At 36.7% G+C, this 18,986-nt stretch overlaps 1 protein-coding gene across 1 annotated transcript; it reads right to left on the reverse strand.

Annotated features, from left to right (window-relative positions):
• Window positions 1-670: 670 nt before the first annotated feature.
• Window positions 671-18,107, reverse strand: LOC148995700 (uncharacterized). Its single transcript, XM_089118635.1, has 10 exons — window positions 17,378-18,107; window positions 16,602-16,934; window positions 16,042-16,350; window positions 15,540-15,860; window positions 9,719-9,866; window positions 7,841-8,007; window positions 7,294-7,596; window positions 6,636-6,953; window positions 1,896-2,216; window positions 671-1,174 (listed from the first exon to the last, which is right to left on the reverse strand). The coding sequence occupies exons 1-10, from the start codon at window positions 17,427-17,429 to the stop codon at window positions 1,023-1,025; spliced, it is 2,424 nt and encodes an 807-aa protein (XP_088974761.1). The 5' UTR covers window positions 17,430-18,107; the 3' UTR covers window positions 671-1,022.
• Between the last annotated feature and the right edge of the window lie 879 nt (window positions 18,108-18,986).

Raw genomic sequence — 18,986 nt, forward strand, 5'->3', positions numbered from 1 at the left:
ACTTTGCCGTATTATTTTCCTGTTATCTCTGTAAAGCTGATTTGAAACAGTCTGTACTGTAAAAAGCGCTATATAAATAAAGGTGACTTGACTTACAGAGAATGGTCTGAAAAAGAGAAATATCCTGATAGTTCACTCCGAATATCATGATTTGTTCAGTGATTTGAATAAAGTGTCTCAACATGTCCGTTTATTTTCTCTGAACACTTCAACATGTGCTTTTATTCTTCATTACTCGTTGCACAGTGTATTCGTCACATAACACTGAACACAGCGCCATCTAGTGGCTTTCTTGAGTAACAATCACTGGATCTGAGTGAATAACTCCTGATAACATGTGAGTTCAGGGTGAGCCACTAGATGGAGGAGTTGCTCCTCAGACGAGACCACAGAGACAAATCACACTAGCGATTTAAAGACTTTATCATTCCCTGTCTGAGGAAATGGAGGATCGATATGTTGTGTTTATGTATTTCACTGTGATCTCAAAGTATATTATAATGAGTCACAAATCAGTATTTTCTCAGGTGGAAGTTGTTTGTTTTATTATTGTAGATAGAAAAACAGTAGGCCTATCAGTATTGTTAAATAATATCTACATAAAGTTAGTATTCCTCCACGAGGCGCTCGACATAATAAATGTAATAAAACACGGAGAGACTCTTGAACCTCAGAGTGAGAAACTTTATTGATAAAGGCAAGAAAATACATACAGCAAATATACAGCAGTTTAAAGTGAGATCTGTGTCTCTTTATTATTATTTTTGTATCTGAGAGAAATATCAACAATAAAGCATTACAAATAAGATTTTTTTAAACCTCAAAAATCGTCAAGCTCAATTATTTAGTATTTATTATGAAAAAAAAAACACCAGAAGAGCAAATAACACACTTGAAGAACCTTTAAAGTTCAGCGTTCTGCTTTAGATTTCAGTAGAAAAGATAAAAAAATATAAAGCCAAAAAGTAATAAACCTCACAAATATATATGGCAAATCAGTTTGTGAGAAATGACATCATCAATCATGCACCTGATGTGTGAATATGTGCTTGATCTCGTTCAGCTCTTCTGGATCTGATGTCATAAACCAGAATGATGACAGTAGCCACGCCCACCAGAGCAGAAAGGACCAATCGGATCACAGCTTCAGTAGGATCACACCAGTGGACAGAGTCTGAGGAATAAACACATCAAACTGACATCAGATCAGTCAATAAACACTAATATCAGCGCTGACAGCTAATATTAATAACTAATCTCTGACACACTGTGTGTCAGGATAACAACCTCTCCCTCAACATCATCAAACCAAGGAGCTAGTGGTCGACTTCAGGAGGAACGACAGAGATCAGCATCAATGGCGCACCGGTGGAGAGAGTCAGCAGTTTCAAGTTCCTCAGTGTCACATGGTCCGTCCACACCGAGGCCATCGTGAAGAAGTCTCATCAGCACCTGTTCTTCGGCTGAGGAAGTTTGGGATGAACCGCCACACAGTTCTACACCAGAACCATCGAAACCATCCGGACTGTCTTTGTGTTTGTATATGGTACTGTGAGTAATTGTGCGCACACATTAGATGTGTAAATCTATCGGATGTTTACTGTAAACTGTAAATACGTCCATCATTTCATGACTGCTACATGCGGCTCGAAATTGCACCCAAGAATTTCACCCACTGTTGCACTTGTGTATATGGTTGTGTGACAATAAAAGGATTTGATTTGATTTGATATTTCTGAATACACAGAAATATGATCAAATCTAATCAAAAATAATATATTCGGTTCCAAGAGAGATTTTTATACGGTTTGTCATCTCAAACTATAAACGATTCAACAATTCAATATGTTAATTGTTAATAAGAATATTTGAGGAGACAAAGGATCTCTACTCACTATAGACAGAAACTCTGAATACTTTTGATGAGAATCTTCCTCCTGAAAACATCAGTAGTCTATAATCTCCAGTATGTTCAGTTGTGGTGTTTGTGATGGTCAGAGATCCAGTTTGATTGTCCAGCTTCAGTCTGTCTCTGAATCTCCCATCAAGAACATCATCATATACAGTGAATCTGTCGAACCGTTTATTGATTGCTGCTATTAAAGTCTTTCCATCTTCAAACCTCCACAGAATCACATTATAATCCTTTATTTCCGTGTGATTAGAGTTTAGAGAGACTGAATCTCCCTCCATCACTGACACTGACTTCACTTCATCTGTCAAACACACAGAGAACAAACAGAAACAGGGTTTATCACAGATTAATACGGTTAAATCACTTTATAACAATTTATTAAAGGGAATGGTTTAAAATTTACATGAACAATAAACAATATAAAATAACAAAAACAAAATGGTGTATGAATTCGTTTAACCCATAAGAACCTGGACCAATTTCCCCTTAGGAAAATTATGGGGCAGCATATAAAACAGACTATATGGACCATTTAAATTAAATACAACCACTCCTTGTCAAAGATCTGTAATGTTACACATACAGTTTATGTCACATTGGGCATTTATTTATGTTACATATATGTCACATTGAGCTTTTATTTCTCATTTGGAAAATAAATAAATTTTGTCAGTTTTCTTGCTAAATTACTTTTTTTTTTTGATTATTTTCTTTTCCTCAACATTTTCAAAATTATAACTTTTCTGGGAAGATAAAAAAAAAGCATTTTGTTTGCTTTGCCACATATTTCAAAACCACATAACTGTGACCTCTTCAGGTATATATAGAGTTTAAACAGTTTTTTAGATTGTTTTTTCACAACTCGAAAATGTGCAAACTGAATAAAAATAAATATGGTGTTTTATACCATATGTTGCATACCTGCTTTAGTTTAATTTCATTAAAGGGTAAACCCTAAAACAACTTTTTTAGTTAGTTTTTATTTTAGTGATCTGTAAAACTTGGGCTTTATTATTGCTGTTCATTGAATTTGGACATTTGGGTATAAAGTGTTTTAATTCTACAATATATGGTGTAAAAACGTGCTGCCCTCTTCAGGTTGAACGGTGGCTACTGCAGTTGAATTTTCCTATTGGAAGTTGTGGTGCCCTGTGATGTAAGCAGGCACAAGCTAACCACACCCCTGCCTACAGAGAGACCCGTCTTGACCACTTTTCCAGCATTTCTCAAATATTGCCAGTGGGTGGAGTCAGGCTCTGACCAGGGGTTGAGTTGCCCTTTAACAATGTTATTAATTTGACTTTTTTTTTTTTTTTGCTTTGAACTGAGCAGCAGAATATATATAACACTAAAATAATTGTATCAGCTAAATTATTTGAGCAGGTAATTTTTCTGGTGAAAAAATGGTCAGGACCATTTTTCTTAATGTGACACATACGTCACATCAAAATTCCACCTACTGTTTTAAGGTTAAAGCCCGATGTGACGCATATGTCACAACAACATTTTCAATACTTTTATATAAATTTGTACAAGACATGTTTTAAAATCAGGTCAAGTGTAATCTAGAATATGTTATTAAAACATTAGAATTGTTGCATGGGTTGAAACATACCTTTAATTACAAAAACAAGTTTTTTTTTTTTTAATTGCTGACACTGCATGCAACATGTGCACATCAGACAGACCACCATTTTGGAAATGTTACTGTGGCAACAAAAATTCACACACTAGCTGTGTCTGAAATCGCTCCCTATCCACTATATAGTGCACTATATCGGGTGTCGGCCATTTTGTAGTGGTGTCCGAATTCTGAGTGAACGACATCATTCCCTACATTCATTCACTACTTTTACCCACACCCTCTCTGAATTCGAGTGTACATTCGATGTACACTTGCTGGAGGCCTATTTCCCACAATCCAATGCGGAGAGAACTGAGCGCGCATGAAAGTGCGGCGCGAGCAAGTTTAAACCAGAGATTACATTAGATCCAGTGGAGGATTTGAAAAATATCCGTTAATCGTCGTTAGGAAGCGTGTTCATTTGAATATAATAACGGTCGCCGGAGGGCGCTCGACGACACGTCATCTGTGAACGTGAGAGTTACAATTTCAGTCGATGAAACTACAAAGCTGGCACGGAGGTATATATAGTGATGTGACATTTGAAGAGAGGCGTCGGAGCTTGTGTCGAGCAAAAAGGGGCGTGCCAGATGAAGCCGCGATTCGAGGCTTGTGTTGTTAACGTGAAAATCACGTGACTGATGACAAACGAGGCCTCGGTTTGTGTGAAAACGTCATCGGTTCGGTCTGAGTGTCGTTTGTTCGAATCTCGCGCCGCCTTGTGGGTGTTGTCAGGAGTAATTGAATCAGTTGAAGTAGCGTCAGGGAGTCAGAGTTAGAGAGATGTTTCATCGTCGTTATTGTGCAATATATGTGTTAGGGCTGTATATTATTACATTATTAGGTTAGATTAGTTATAGTTTATTGTTAGTATTAATTATAGCTATATTATAGTATTGTTATATTAATTAGATAAGATTTTGATTGCTTTGGATTTGGACTGGTTTTTGATTTAGATTGCCCTTTTGGAATTGTTTGCTTTTTGTGACCTAATCCTTTTTTCTTGTATTGTAGCCAGCAAGAAAGAGCTTATTATTATTTTACTGTCTTGATATAGCTAATAATCCTCACTATATGGCTGTATAATATTTAATGTCTAAGCCTGAACACACTTGAAAAAATTCTGTTCCTCAATAAAAATAATTTCTAATCCTTCCTTCGGTCCTCTACGTCCCCAGTCCCATAAGCACAACACAGCACAAAAATAGTAACAGTTCAATACACAAAATCACCAGAAACAATTCTTAACCTTTACCACACCACACTTTTTTCTGTTGCACTTTACTTTATTACACTCCCTCCACCATAAGCACTGCACTCAACAGTGTAACTTTTATTGTTCATACTGTCACTATCCAAATCATTTATGAATAATTAATTAACTCTGTGTGTGTGTGTGTGTGTGTGTGTGTGAGAGAGAGAGAGAGAGATTATTGTTATTATTATTGTTTTATGATATCAGTTTTAATATTTTGTGTACTAAATGTTCCAAATCATTTTCTATGTTGTTTTGACGCTTTGGCAATACAAAATGTATTTTTTGTCATGCCAATAAAGCTTTCTGAATTGAATTGAGAGAGAGAGAGAGAGAGAGAGAGAGAGAGAGAGAGAGAGAGAGAGAGAGAGAGAGAGAGAGAGAGAGAGAGTTGTCTCTGTAGAAGTAAGTTCAGACAGAATATACATATTTTATTTTATTCCCAGGCAATGGACAAATGTCTGCTCAGGTATTTGTATTATTGCAAATGAAAGGTTACAGACATTAACAGTGAGAAGAAAAAAATAAAATAAAACAGGACAGGGGACATCATAAGTCTGCTCAGGTCATCGCTTTAGAATTAAATAATTTGTTTGCTATTTCTTTGCACAGTAGCTAGGTGTCACTAGTGAGCAATACTGAATGAAGCTTCGAGTAATGAACCTTTGAGTGAAGCAATGGGCTGCGAGGTCTCAGTGGTTCAGGAAGCCTCATTTTGCCATCACTAGGTATATATATATAATTACAAAATAAAGTCATTATGATTGTTATTGTTGTTAATATTATTTTAAAAAGTAGGTAATATAAAATAAAAGGAGTTTTATCAGTACGCGTGACGAAGTCTTTTCTGCGACAGCTCCAACTCTCCGACGCACAGTGTAAACGTCAGCGTCCGAATTCACTCACTTCATCTCGTTCACTCCTTGCAGATATAGTGCACTCAAATGCCATACACTAGAGCTGTGTCTGAAATCGCTCCCTATCCACTATATAGTGCACTATATCGGGTGTCGGCCATTTTGTAGTGGTGTCCGAATTCTGAGTGAACGACATCATTCCCTACATTCATTCACTACTTTTACCCACAATCCTCTCTGAATTCGAGTGTACATTCGATGTACACTTCCTGAAGCCCTATTTCCCACAATCCAATGCGGAGAGAACTGAGCGTGCATGAAACATTACATCCAGTGGAGGATTTGAAAAATATCCGTTAATCGTCGTTTTGAACATAATAACGGTCGCCGGAGGGCGCTCGACGACACGTCATCTGTGATGTACAATTTTAGTCGATGAAACTACAAAGCTGGCACGGAGGTATAATTACAAAATAAAGTCATTATGGTTGTTATTGTTGTTAATATTATTTTATAAAGTAGGTAATGTAAGATAAAAGGATAAATAAAAAGGATAAATAAAAGGAGTTTTATCAGTACGCGTGACGAAGCCTTTTCTGCGACAGCTCCAACTCTCCGACGCACAGTGTAAACGTCAGCGTCCGAATTCACTCACTTCATCTCGTTCACTCCTTGCAGATATAGTGCACTCAAATGCCATACACTATATAGGGATTAGTGAATGAGTAAACGAGTGAGCGGTTTCAGACACAGCTTAGGGATTAGTGAATGAGTGAACGAGTGAGCGGTTTCAGACACAGCTAGTGTCACATGACTGAACCTGGGTGTTCCCTAATTGTCCCTTAGGGACTTCCTGGTTTGAGAATGAGGTATAATGCTTAAAAAAAATCTTTTCAGATGATCACCAGTGTTTGTGACACCAACGTCACATCGGGCTCTTATTGTGTAATTAAAAAAAGGTGGAAACATTTTTTTTTAACTCACCAATGACAGCGAGAATAAACCTCATTTCATCAATGAACGTCTTGATCACACTGCTGATCTGTAGTTCATAATCTCCTTCATGTTCAGTTGTGGTGTTTGTGATGGTCAGAGATCCAGTTTGATTGTCCAGCTTCAGTCTGTCTCTGAATCTCCCATCAAGAACATCATCATATACAGTGAATCTGTCGGCCCGTTTATAGATTTCTGCTATTAAAGTCTTTCCATCATCAAACCACCACCGAATCACATCATCATCCTTTATTTCAGTGAGATCAGAGTTTAGAGAGACTGAATCTCCCTCAATCATTGACTTCAGTCCTAAATCACCACACACACACACACACACACACACACACACACACACACACACACGCACACACACACACGCACACACGCACGCACGCACGCACGCACGCACGCACACACGCACGCACGCACGCACGCACACACACACACACACACACACACAGTCAGAGAACAAACAGAAACAGAGTTTGTCACAGATTAAGATGATCAGTTAATGATTTATAAAAGTAAATAGTTTGAAATTTTAGATTTAAATGAATATCATCATTAAACACCAAAAGCAAAATGGAGTTTGAATTATTAATTGTATCTGATTAAAATATAAAACAGGTGAAACTGATATTAAACTCACCGTAGACATAGAGTCTGAATCTCTCTCTGATCTTTCTGTTGATCAGTAGATGATAATCTCCTTCATGTTCAGTTGTGATGTTTGTGATGGTCAGAGATCCAGTTTGATTGTCCAGCTTCAGTCTGTGTCTGAATCTCCCATCAAGAACATCATCATATACAGTGAATCTGTCGGCCCGTTTATAGATTTCTGCTATTAAAGTGTTTTCAACTCCGAACCTCCACTGAATCACATCATCATCCTTTATTTCAGTGAGACGAGAGTTTATAGAGACTGAATCTCCCTCCATCACTGACTCCAGTCCTAAATCACCACACACACACACACACACATAGAGAGAGAGAGAGAGAGAGAGAGAGAGAGAGAATAAACAGAAACAGAGTTTGTCACAGATTAAGATGATCAGTTAATAGTTTATAAAAGTAAATAGTTTGAAATTTTAGATTTAAATGAATATCATTATTAAACACCAAAAGCAAAATGGAGTTTGAATTATTAATTGTATCTGATTAAAATATAAAACAGGTGAAACTGATATTAAACTCACCGAAGACATGGAGTCTGAAACTCTCTCTGATCTCACTGTTGATCAGTAGTTCATATTCTCCTTCATGTTCAGTTGTGGTGTTTGTGATGGTCAGAGATCCAGTTTGTTTGTCCAGCTTCAGTCTGTCTCTGAATCTCCCATCAAGAACATCATCATATACAGTGATTCTGCAGGCACATTTATAGATTTCTGCTATTAAAGTCTTTCCAAACCTCCACTGAATCACATCATCATCCTTTATTTCTGTGTGATCAGAGTTTAGAGAGACTGAATGTCCCTCAAACACTAACACTGACACTGACAGTGGCCCGAAATTGCGAACCCCTCCTGAAGAACAGAGAGTCACAGATTAAAGCTTTAAAATCTCTTGATGTTGGTTTGATGAAGCTTCACTAAAATACTTTAATCATTTAAATGTAAAATTAATAACATTCTGCAGCAGTGCAAAGACAAAAAATGATGAACAAAAGATTTATACATGGAAAAATAACAAAAATTTACCAGATATAGATATAGAATAGAAAATAATAAAGAAAAGAAAGTTTTAGTATTAAGGAACAAAAGAGTAACAAGCAACACTAAAGTACAGGTCGCAGACGTCACACTGACTCCGTAACTACATGAACAAGAGTTTATTTCTCCATTATTAAAGCAAAAGTTGCAATAGTTTTAGTTCTCAGAGCAATTTTGTTTAAAGAAGTACTGTATAAATGCAGATATGAACCCTATAATTTGTATAAAGTCGATGTTTTGGAATATACTATTACAAGAAGGTTTGCAGTGTAAGATTGTGTAGTATAATAATAAACCCTTAGTTCTTACAGTATAAATCATTTGTTAATTCTTCTGGTTATTACTCTTTTATTCCTAAAACTTTACATGTTGTTGGTACACTATGATTACAGAAAGTTACACTGTAAATTCATTTTAAACACGCAGTATTTGCGGGCTGTAATCTAAAGCGTTACCAAACAAACTCCAGCAGTTCGAGCTCTTACTAGAACCAGGAAGTGACATCATATTAGCCGCTTCTGTCAACACTGCGTTGCTCTCTATCAAACATCGCATGCTTTTCACAATCCTGACTGTAAAATACTATTACTATCAGAGTTTAGAGTGACTGAAATAATATCATAAAACAACAAAAAGGTTTAATTTTTTTAATTAATTTTATGTGTTTCAAAAGTGTAGTTAGTAACGTTAGCTGTCAACCCTCACGTTTTTTTCCGGGTTTCTCGAGCTCTATAATGTTTAATGGGTATCATTAATTAGTAATTCAATAATTTAAGACATTTTCAAAATCAAAAGTTCAGTTTAGAGGTATCGTATTGGTACCGGTATTGGCGATACTGGCATTGAAAGTATCAGTATCGTATCGAAAACAAAATCAGTGGTATCGCCCATCACTAATTCTGACTGGGTGAATTTTGTTTTTCTTTTTGAAGGCGTCATTTATTTTAGAATGTTTCCCGCTTATTGTTTCCATGGCGAAGCGTCATGTTCTTGATTTAAAATTTGAGATGAGCGCCGCCATGTTTTTTGTGCCGCAGTTCAAATTGTATGAACAGTTTAAATCTGACAGTTATGTGACATCATCACTGAACATTCCAAATCCCAAATTTAAGACCGTATCACTCAAAAGGTTTACTCGCTGTAGACATGATGATTAAAATATAAAACAGCTCAATCGAAATATTTAACTCACCGTCGACATGGAGTCTGAAACTCTTGATCTCACGGTTGATCAGTAGATTATATTCTCCAGTATGTTCAGTTGTGGTGTGTGTGATGGTCAGAGATCCAGTTTGATTGTCCAGCTTCAGTCTGTCTCTGAATCTCCCATCAAGAACATCATCATATACAGTGATTCTGTCGAACCGTTTATCGATTTCTGCTATTAAAGTCTTTCCATATCCAAACCTCCACAGAATCACATCATCATCCTTTATTTCAGTGTCAGAGTCTAGAGTGACTGAATCTCCCTCCGTCACTGACACTGACTTCACTTCATCATCAGCAACCCCTCCTGAAGAACAGAGTTTTTCACAGATTAAATCTTTAAAATCTCTTGATGTTGGTTTGATGAAGCTTCGCTAAAATCCTTTAATCATTTAAATGTAAAATTGATAATTTTCTTCAGCAGTTCAAAGACAAAAGATGATGAATGAAAAGTGACTTGAAAAAATAATTATTTCATGATAATATTAATAATATAATTTAAATGAGAATAACAGTGAATGTTAATCCTTTCTGACTAATTTAACCAGTAATTTATCACATCAGAACAGAAACAACTAAAGTCATGAAAACACATTTAAACTCACCATCCAGACGCCACAAACACAAACAGAGCAAAACTAATTTGAGAAACATCTTCTTCATCGGTTCACTGAAAAGCCCACGATAGTAACTCTTAATGTCTGAAACACTCAGATTGACCTGAAACACGACTGAACTGAGATATTTATCAGTGTGTGAATCCTCCCCCAACATCAGTTAGTTTCCGCTCACACACTCGTCTCCTTTAACATCACGAACATCAACAAGATTTTGCTGATCTCACATTTACAAATGAATTCTGGCCCTGAATCAAAACTAATAGCAGAAGAGATATTCACACACCTGCTAACATGTTGTTACTGCTGAACATAAAGTAATAAATACCCCCAACTCAAGTGATGAAGACTTAGTGCAAATATCAGCGCACCTGAAAGCAAACTCAGCCACAACGTGCCACAATCCCAGCACCACCAGACCCAAGAATAGACAGTGTTGGCGACTGGGCCTATTCTTGCAAGAATAAATACTTCTCTTTCTTTATTAATTTGACTCTTATGAGTGTCTCTTATGCAGTGATGATGTTTGACAGGATTTTTGCCACAACAATTTGGTGTCAGAGTCAGGAAATTTTGAGATTTTGATGCTCTGACCTGAAAAAAGGGCTAAAGAAAATTATTATTTATAAAGATTGCAAAATGTCAGAGATGAGACAAATGAGCAAAAGAGTTCCTCATATAGGGGATTATCACGCTTCCGGGTTTCATGGGCGGGATTTGTCAACTTTGTGCATGTCCACTTCCGACGCAGTTCAACAATGTCTGAGACCAATGCTATTTATGTCACTGCTCTGTTCCACTTTGTAAATCTAACCAACAACGCCAACCCTACTTAAGTTTTCATGGATTCCCGACTGAATTGAGTATAAGGAAGAAGTGGATTAAAACTTTAACCCAGCTAACAAAGTTAGGTTCTGAGAACGTTTTTCTAACGTTCCATTTTGGTTGTGGGAACGTTAATTTAAAATGTTCTAAAAACGTGGAAATGTCCAGTTTGCTTAACGTTGCTGGAACGGTGTCTTAATGTTTGCAGAACGTTGTTGGAACGTTAGCATAATGTTGTTAGAACGTTATCCTAAGGTTAGCATAATGTTGCTGGAACGTTATGAGAACGTTTATCAAACACAAATAACCTGATAAAGACGTTCCGATAACGTTGTTCTAAGAACGTTTTTTATCAACGTAATGAGAACGTTCATCAAATACAAATAACGTGATAAAGACGTTCCAAGAACGTTGTTCTAAGAACGTTTTCTCTCAACGTTACAAGAACGTTAATAATGTTATATGAACGTTCCGAAAACATTATTTTAATAACGTTTTGTCCTAACATTTACACAACTTTTAAAGAACGTTAGTGAATGTTCTGGGAACGTTCCCTGTTAGCGCGTTTGTTTGCAGCCGGCACTTTAGTGAATCAGACTAATTTACCAGGGATGCCGTATAAATAAACTTAGTGTAGTCCTTCATCAGTTCGCCAGCGAGATCGGGAATTCAACGGAAGTGGCAGTGCACAAAGATCACAGAATCCGGAAATCCTACGTATCAGCTTGAAAATCCTGTTGTTGTTTAATGTTTTTTAAATTATTATTATTTATTTATTTATTTGAAAAGAAATAATCTGGATTGAATGGAAAACCTCGGAAAAATAAAAACGCTTAGATTTCGGGAAAAAATACAATCCTTTTTCACACTCTTTCTCTGTGGAAGACCCTGGTATCACCTCGAGTCCCACGCTTGTGTTGCCGTCACAAGACTACCTCGACCGACACCACCGTCACTGTCACAGTCGAGCTGTTCGTCTCATTGACTCCTCTCTCACAGGATGGGATGTGATCTTCGATGTCCGCCCGGTTTAGGCCTCCTCCATTCCTACAAAACATTTCCAACAAACAGAACTAAACTAATTTGAGAAACATTTTATTTATCGATTCACTGAAAAACCCATGACCGCAACCCTTAAAATGTCTGAAAACACTTGCTGTAAACACGACTGAACTGATATTTATCAGTGTGTGAATCCCCCCCCAACATCAGTTAGTTTCCGCTCACACACTCGTCTCCTTTAACATCACGAACATCAACGAGATTTTGCTGATCTCACATTTACAAATGAATTCTGACCCTGAATCAAAACTAATAGCAGAAGAGATATTGGATTAGAAATATTGGATTAGAAATATTGGATTAGATTAGATATCTGGTGTGTTATTTAGTGCTGAGCTGTCAATCATATTTGACCTGTGACTCTTACTCACTTGTGTGGAGTGGAAGATTGTTAGAGGAGTTAAAGAAACGCTTCAGCCACAAAATACTGACACACACAGAGACGACAAACATCCAGCAGAAGCTGTTTATCCCCCGACAGATCAAACCAGACACACTGATGTTAGTACAGATCAAACCAGACACACTGATGTTAGTACAGATAAAATAAATGAGAAAAACCATTGCAGGGTTAATTTAGACTCAAAAGCCACTAAATAATGTTTGCCTGTGTTCTTACAACAAAATCCATTAGTGCACATTAATGCAAATACAGAGTTTTTTCAGAGAAATATCATTTGGTTTCCAGAAAGTTTTGGTCTTGGGAAAATTTAATGAGATGCTTATAATTAAAGATGTTCATAATTTCAGAGTTTAATATTTAGATGAATCTGAGAAAATAACTCTCTTTTTTTAAATAGCTCATGTTCTTAGCTAAGTGCTAAAGCATGCTATTATCAGCATTAAACAGGAAGTTGTTGTAACTCAAGCATGTAATATCCAATCTCCCTCACTTCATATGTTTGATAATGCACTGGCCTGAAGACTCTACATGACTAAATGTAGTTATAGACACAGTCAGCGCCACCAGCTGGCCACCAGTGCTAGCTAAAGCATCATGTTGAAATTTGCACTTAGCAGTTTCTGTGAAAAAAAGCCTGTATTCTTTGATTTGATTGGTCATCTCAAATATTTTTTTGACCATGACAAGCGGTCAGATGACGACTGAACTCAGCTCAGATGAGGTTGTCTGTTTTATCTTGATGTTGCGCAATATCTGTGTACCAAAGAAGAGTCAACACATTAGGCAATTACTTCACAGAGTAAATCTCGTAAACATTCACAGGTCCGCACCTCAGTGACCTCATGCTTCGGCCACGTGTTTGAGGCATATAGCTGGGCGTAATTTATTTTGAAAAACAAAATGTAAAAGTCTTCAAATAATGTTCGCCACAAGCACAATTTTACAAAAAAGTAAAAAAATAAAAAATAAAATAAATGTTTCTGTGTGACAGAGTAAGGCTCAAATGTTTTTTTTTTTCCTGGGTTATGCTCATCTCGTCAGTAAAGCCGGTTCCTTGATTAGTAGTAAATCACCTTCACCTGCTTTCAGATGGAGCGGCATTTACTACAAAGAGCCGTAGTTCACTGACAATTAAGCTGAGCCAAATCGCGTTAAAATCGAGGACATATCACCAACGATAATTAATGCGATATCAGCTTGTCAGGTAAATACGGCTCTTCGTACAGCAAAAACTCCGGTGTTAAATCAACACACCTGGGAGTGCATGAGTCCACACTCAAGAGTGTTAAAGTTAATGAGATATTTAAGTGATTAATTGAGTGATTATTGAGCATTATTGAAGACACCAAGCAGAATCAAGGAGAAAATCAACAAATTGTGAGCCACCGTTATGGAGATCAGTAGCCATTTCTCAACATGCGTTCACGTGCATGGAAAGTAGTATATTTTCCACTTGTGAACTGGTATTTACCAGTGTGTTGCGTTCAAGTACTTTTGTTGTCGTAATGTGGTAAAAAGATGGAGATCCAGACCTGTTAAACTATTTCTGCAACAGCAAGAAAATTATTTATCAAAACTCAAAAGGTAAATAATATGCTATTTCTTTCTAGATCATGAATAATATATATTTTAACCATTCACGACTCTTGCGGTGCTCTCCGCCATTTTGAAAAGTTCAAAGGTTATCTCATCTCGGCAACTCGTCCATCAAAATATTCTACGAGTTGCCCAGTAGAAAATACCACATGAGGGGGTGTTCATGTGCATTTTCCACGTCGGCTTTTGGTATTTACCATAATTACCATATAGCACATGAACGCAGCATATGTGCACAGGCGTAGTTTCGAACTTCCGCTTTTGTCAGAAGTCGGCATTTCAGTTTCCGGTCTACGACTGGTGGTCATCCGCATCCACTAATAAACAAACAAGATCATGAGTGCTGCTGTTGTACGAAAATAAGAGTTCTTAAACACATCTAAGTTTCTAAGAACTGTAGGTGGATCTAACGTCCGTTTCACACCCGTTTGCAGTGTGTGCTGCGGTGCAGGTTACGTGCTGTTAGTGCGTTCACATGATGCGATTCCAGTGAATAACCTACCCTACCGTCGCTGTCAACCCGGTCTCATCCCAAATCGTCATATAACTGACGTTTTGGGACGTCTTTTGACCATACGTCAATATTCGCCTTTTTAGGGCCCCCTTAAACGTCGGTAGATGAGGTTATGGGATCCTAACTCTACCCCATACCTAAACTTAACCCTAAACCTAACCCGTCACCTAACTGACGTTAAAGGTAAAGCGTCAGTTGTATGACGGCCCGGGATCGCCATCTACCGACGTTTAAGGGGGCCCTAAAAAGGCGGATATTGACGTATGGTCAAAATACGTCCCAAAACGTCAGTTATATGACGATTTGGGATGAGACTGTGTTATCGCTGTACAAAAACACATACTTATTATTTTTTGCGCGTGGGCGAGTATCCCTTTAAAATATATAAATATTTTTACAGATAGGATATAAGAAGCACCTGTGAAAAAATACAAATAAAGCCATATGGTACACTGCTGAAATATTTAAAATATACATAAAGTTTGTGTTCCTAGACTCTTGAACCTCAGAGTGAGAAACTTTATTGATAAAGGCAAGAAAATACACAGAATATATATAGCAGTTTTAAGTGAGATCTGTGTCTCTTCATTCACTTTTTTTATTTGAGAAATATAAACAAAGTCTTACAAATAAGATTTTTCTTTAAAAAATCTCAAATATAATCCAGCTCAATTTATTAGGGTATTTATTATGAGGGGAAAAAAAACTAGAACAAGAAAAAAATACACTTGAAGAAAAATTAAAGTTCGGCGTTCTGCTTTAGATTTTGATACTTCCTGAAAAAGGTGAACATAAAAAGCCACATTAATAAATCTCATAGATACTTATATGCAAATCAGTTTTGTGAGAAATGACTTAATTGATTTAATTATTATGATTGCCCGTACTATATTATATTATAGTAAATATACATAAAAAGTAAATAAGAATATTTGAAAGAGAAGAAAAATGATCTCTACTCACTATAGACAGAAACTCTGAATAATTTTGATGATAATCTTCCTCCTGAAACCATCACTAGTCTATAACGTCCCTCATGTTCAGTTGTGGTGTTTGTGATGGTCAGAGATCCAGTTTGATTGTCCAGCTTCAGTCTGTGTCTGAATCTCCCATCAAGAACATCATCATATACAGCGATTCTGTCGGCCCGTTTATAGATTTCTGCTATTAAAGTGTTTCCATCTTCAAACCTCCACAGAATCACATCATTATCCTTTATTTCAGTGAGATTAGAGTTTATAGAGACTGAATCTCCCTCCATCACTGACACTGACTTCACTTCATCTGTCAAACACACAGAAACAGGGTTTCTCACAGATTAATACTATTAAATAACTTTATAATGGTTTACTAAATTGAATGGTTTAAACTTTACATTAAAGATAAACATTATAAAATATGAAAAACAAAGGTGTATGAATTCATTTAAATAAAAAAAAACAGGTGGAAACCATTTTTAACTCACCAATGACAGTGAGAGTAAAAGTCCTTCCATCAATGAATCTCCGTCTCTCACTGTTGATCTGTAGTTCATATTCTCCTTCATCTTCAGTTGTGGTGTTTGTGATGGTCAGAGATCCAGTTTGTTTGTCCAGCTTCAGTCTGTCTCTGAATCTCCCATCAAGAACATCATCATATACAGTGAATCTGTCGGCCGTTACATTGATTTCTGCTATTAAAGTGTTTCTAAACTTCCACTGAATCACATCATCATCCTTTATTTCAGTGTCAGAGTTTAGAGAGACTGAATCTCCCTCCATCACTGACTTCAGTCCTGAATCACCACACACACACACACACACACACACACACACACACACACACACACACACACACACAACAAACAGAAACATGGTTCATCACAAATTAAAACGATCACTTGATGGTTTATTAAAGTAAATAGTTAGAAAATTAAATTTGAGAATATCATCATTAAACTCCAAAAGCAAAAAAAGAGTTTGAATTATTAATGGTATATTTGTGGGGATTAAAATATAAAACAAGTGAAACAAATATTTGGCTCACCGTAGACAATGAGACTGAAACTCTCTCTGATCTCACTGTTGATCAGTAGACGATAAACTCCATCATGTTTCATTGTGATGTTTGTGATGGTCAGAGATCCAGTTTGATTGTCCAGCTTCAGTCTGTCTCTGAATCTCCCATCAAGAACATCATCATATACAGTGAATCTGTCGGCCCGTTTATTGATTTCTGCTATTAAAGTGTTTTTATCATAGACTGTAAAGGGGTTTTCATCTCCAAACCGCCACTGAATCACATCATCATCCTTTATTTCAGTGAGACGAGACTTTAGAGAGACTGAATCTCCCTCAAACACTGACTCAGCAACCCCTCCTGAAGAACAGAGTTTTTCACAGATTAAATCTTTAAATTTGTACACTGATGTTGGTTTGATGAAGCTTCACTAAAATACTTTTAATCATTATTAAATTAACAATATTCTGCAGCATTACAATGACAAAAGATGATGAATGAAAAGAGAAATACATTTATATGTGGAATAATAACAAAAAATACACTTTTACTGTAATGTTTAACATCACACTAAAACTAATGCTGTTGATTATCTGACCTTCATATTTATATTATTATAATCAATCCATAATAACTGAGTTTAGAGCTGAATTGAAACTTGATCTGACAGTAAAATCACAGTTTAATTATTTCTATATGAGAATAACAGTGAATGTTGATCCTCCTCGACTAAACTAACCAGACATTTATTACATGTTACCAGAACAGAAACAACTGAAGTCATAAAAACACATTAAACTCACCATCCAGACGCCAGAAACACAAGCAGAGCAAAACAGGGAGAAACATCTTCATCAGTTTCAGTCCACAAATATGAAAAGACAAACTCTTCAAAACTGATAAAATGACAGACGTGCTGATGTGAAGCTGCTCTGTAGAGTAAAGATAAGTGAAACTCTACCGTCAGCTAAAATATCTTATCTGCCTGTTTATTCAGTGTCAATGCACCCTAGTGCAGGGGTTCTCAAACATTTAGGAGCCAGGGACCCCTTTCAGGGGAAAAAAAATCCAAGGACCCCCTCATATTTATAACAGTTATTGAGCACAAAGTTAATGTGTGAGCGGCTAATGAAATATTTTTGCACAAACGGTCCATTCAGGCAGAAATGTCTGAATACAAGCTGTGACATTGGGATCATCGGGTTGATATTACAGATAGAGCTTCATAGTAGTGGAAGGAGAAGTCATGCACATTTATGATCATTCCCAGTGAAGCTGTGTAAACGAAAAAAAAAAGAGGATCGAGCACTGAACCTTGAGGCACTCCAGTGACTAGCTGATACCCCTCCTCCTCTGCAAGCTTGAAAGATCTTTCTGTGAAGTAAGACTGAAATACCAGTTGCAAAAAGCACCTTAAAGGGTTAGTTCACCCAAAAATAAAAATCAAGTCATTAATTACTCACCCCCATGGTGTACCAACCCCGTCAGACCTTCGTTCATCTTCGGAACACAAATGAAGATATTTTTGATCGAATTTGAGAGCTGGATCAGTCATAGGGACTAGCACTTGACGGCCCATAAAGTCATTAAAGAAAATGTTTAAATATTCCATGTGCCTACAGCGGCTCAATTATACGTTTATCAAGCGACGAGAATACTTTTTGTGACTTTATTCGACTATTCCATTCAGGGACGTGCACAGGAATTTTGAGGGGCAGTTGCTCTGACCTGAAAAAAGGGCACCCCCCCTCCTCCTCCCCCCTCACGGGCTATATGAAGGAATATATTCAGTTGAATTTGTCACCTTCCAAATTGCCTTATCTGGCCGTGTTTATGTCCAAACACAATGCCTCATCTTATGGTCTTATTATTATTTATAAAGATTGCAAAATGTCAGAGATGAGACAAATAAGCAAAAGAGTTCCTCATATTGTTGTTTATTCTTTTTTTTAATTATTTTTATTTATTTATTTGAAAAGAAATAATCTGGATTGAATGGGAAAAACTCGAAAAAATAAAAAAAACGCTTAGATTTCAGGAAAAAATACAATCCTTTTTTGCCAATCCTGACTTCCCCCTGGGGCCCTAAGCAAAATTCTGCTAAGGGGCCCTCTACCTGATCTGTGATGCCGTGAGCCATGTAAACCATTTGCCATTGCCACTCAATACCGCCCAATACAATCCTCCCTCCTTTAAACAAAACAGTCAAAGAACAAGTACAACAATATAGAACAGAATGAGGTTCAAACAAACAATATTTACTGAATAAAGCATTTTTATAGAATGTTAAGATAACAAGTGAATATTAACGTAAACATAAATAAGAAGAAAATAATAAAGTACAACCCTGAACTTTGGCTTTTGGGATTAATTTTGATTCACTCTACAGCCTGGGTATTTTCGGAATCAGCA

The sequence above is a fragment of the Pimephales promelas genome, chromosome 2 (genome assembly GCF_988280905.1).
Source record: "Pimephales promelas chromosome 2, fPimPro1.hap1.1, whole genome shotgun sequence".
Classification (NCBI taxonomy): Eukaryota; Metazoa; Chordata; class Actinopteri; order Cypriniformes; family Leuciscidae; genus Pimephales; species Pimephales promelas.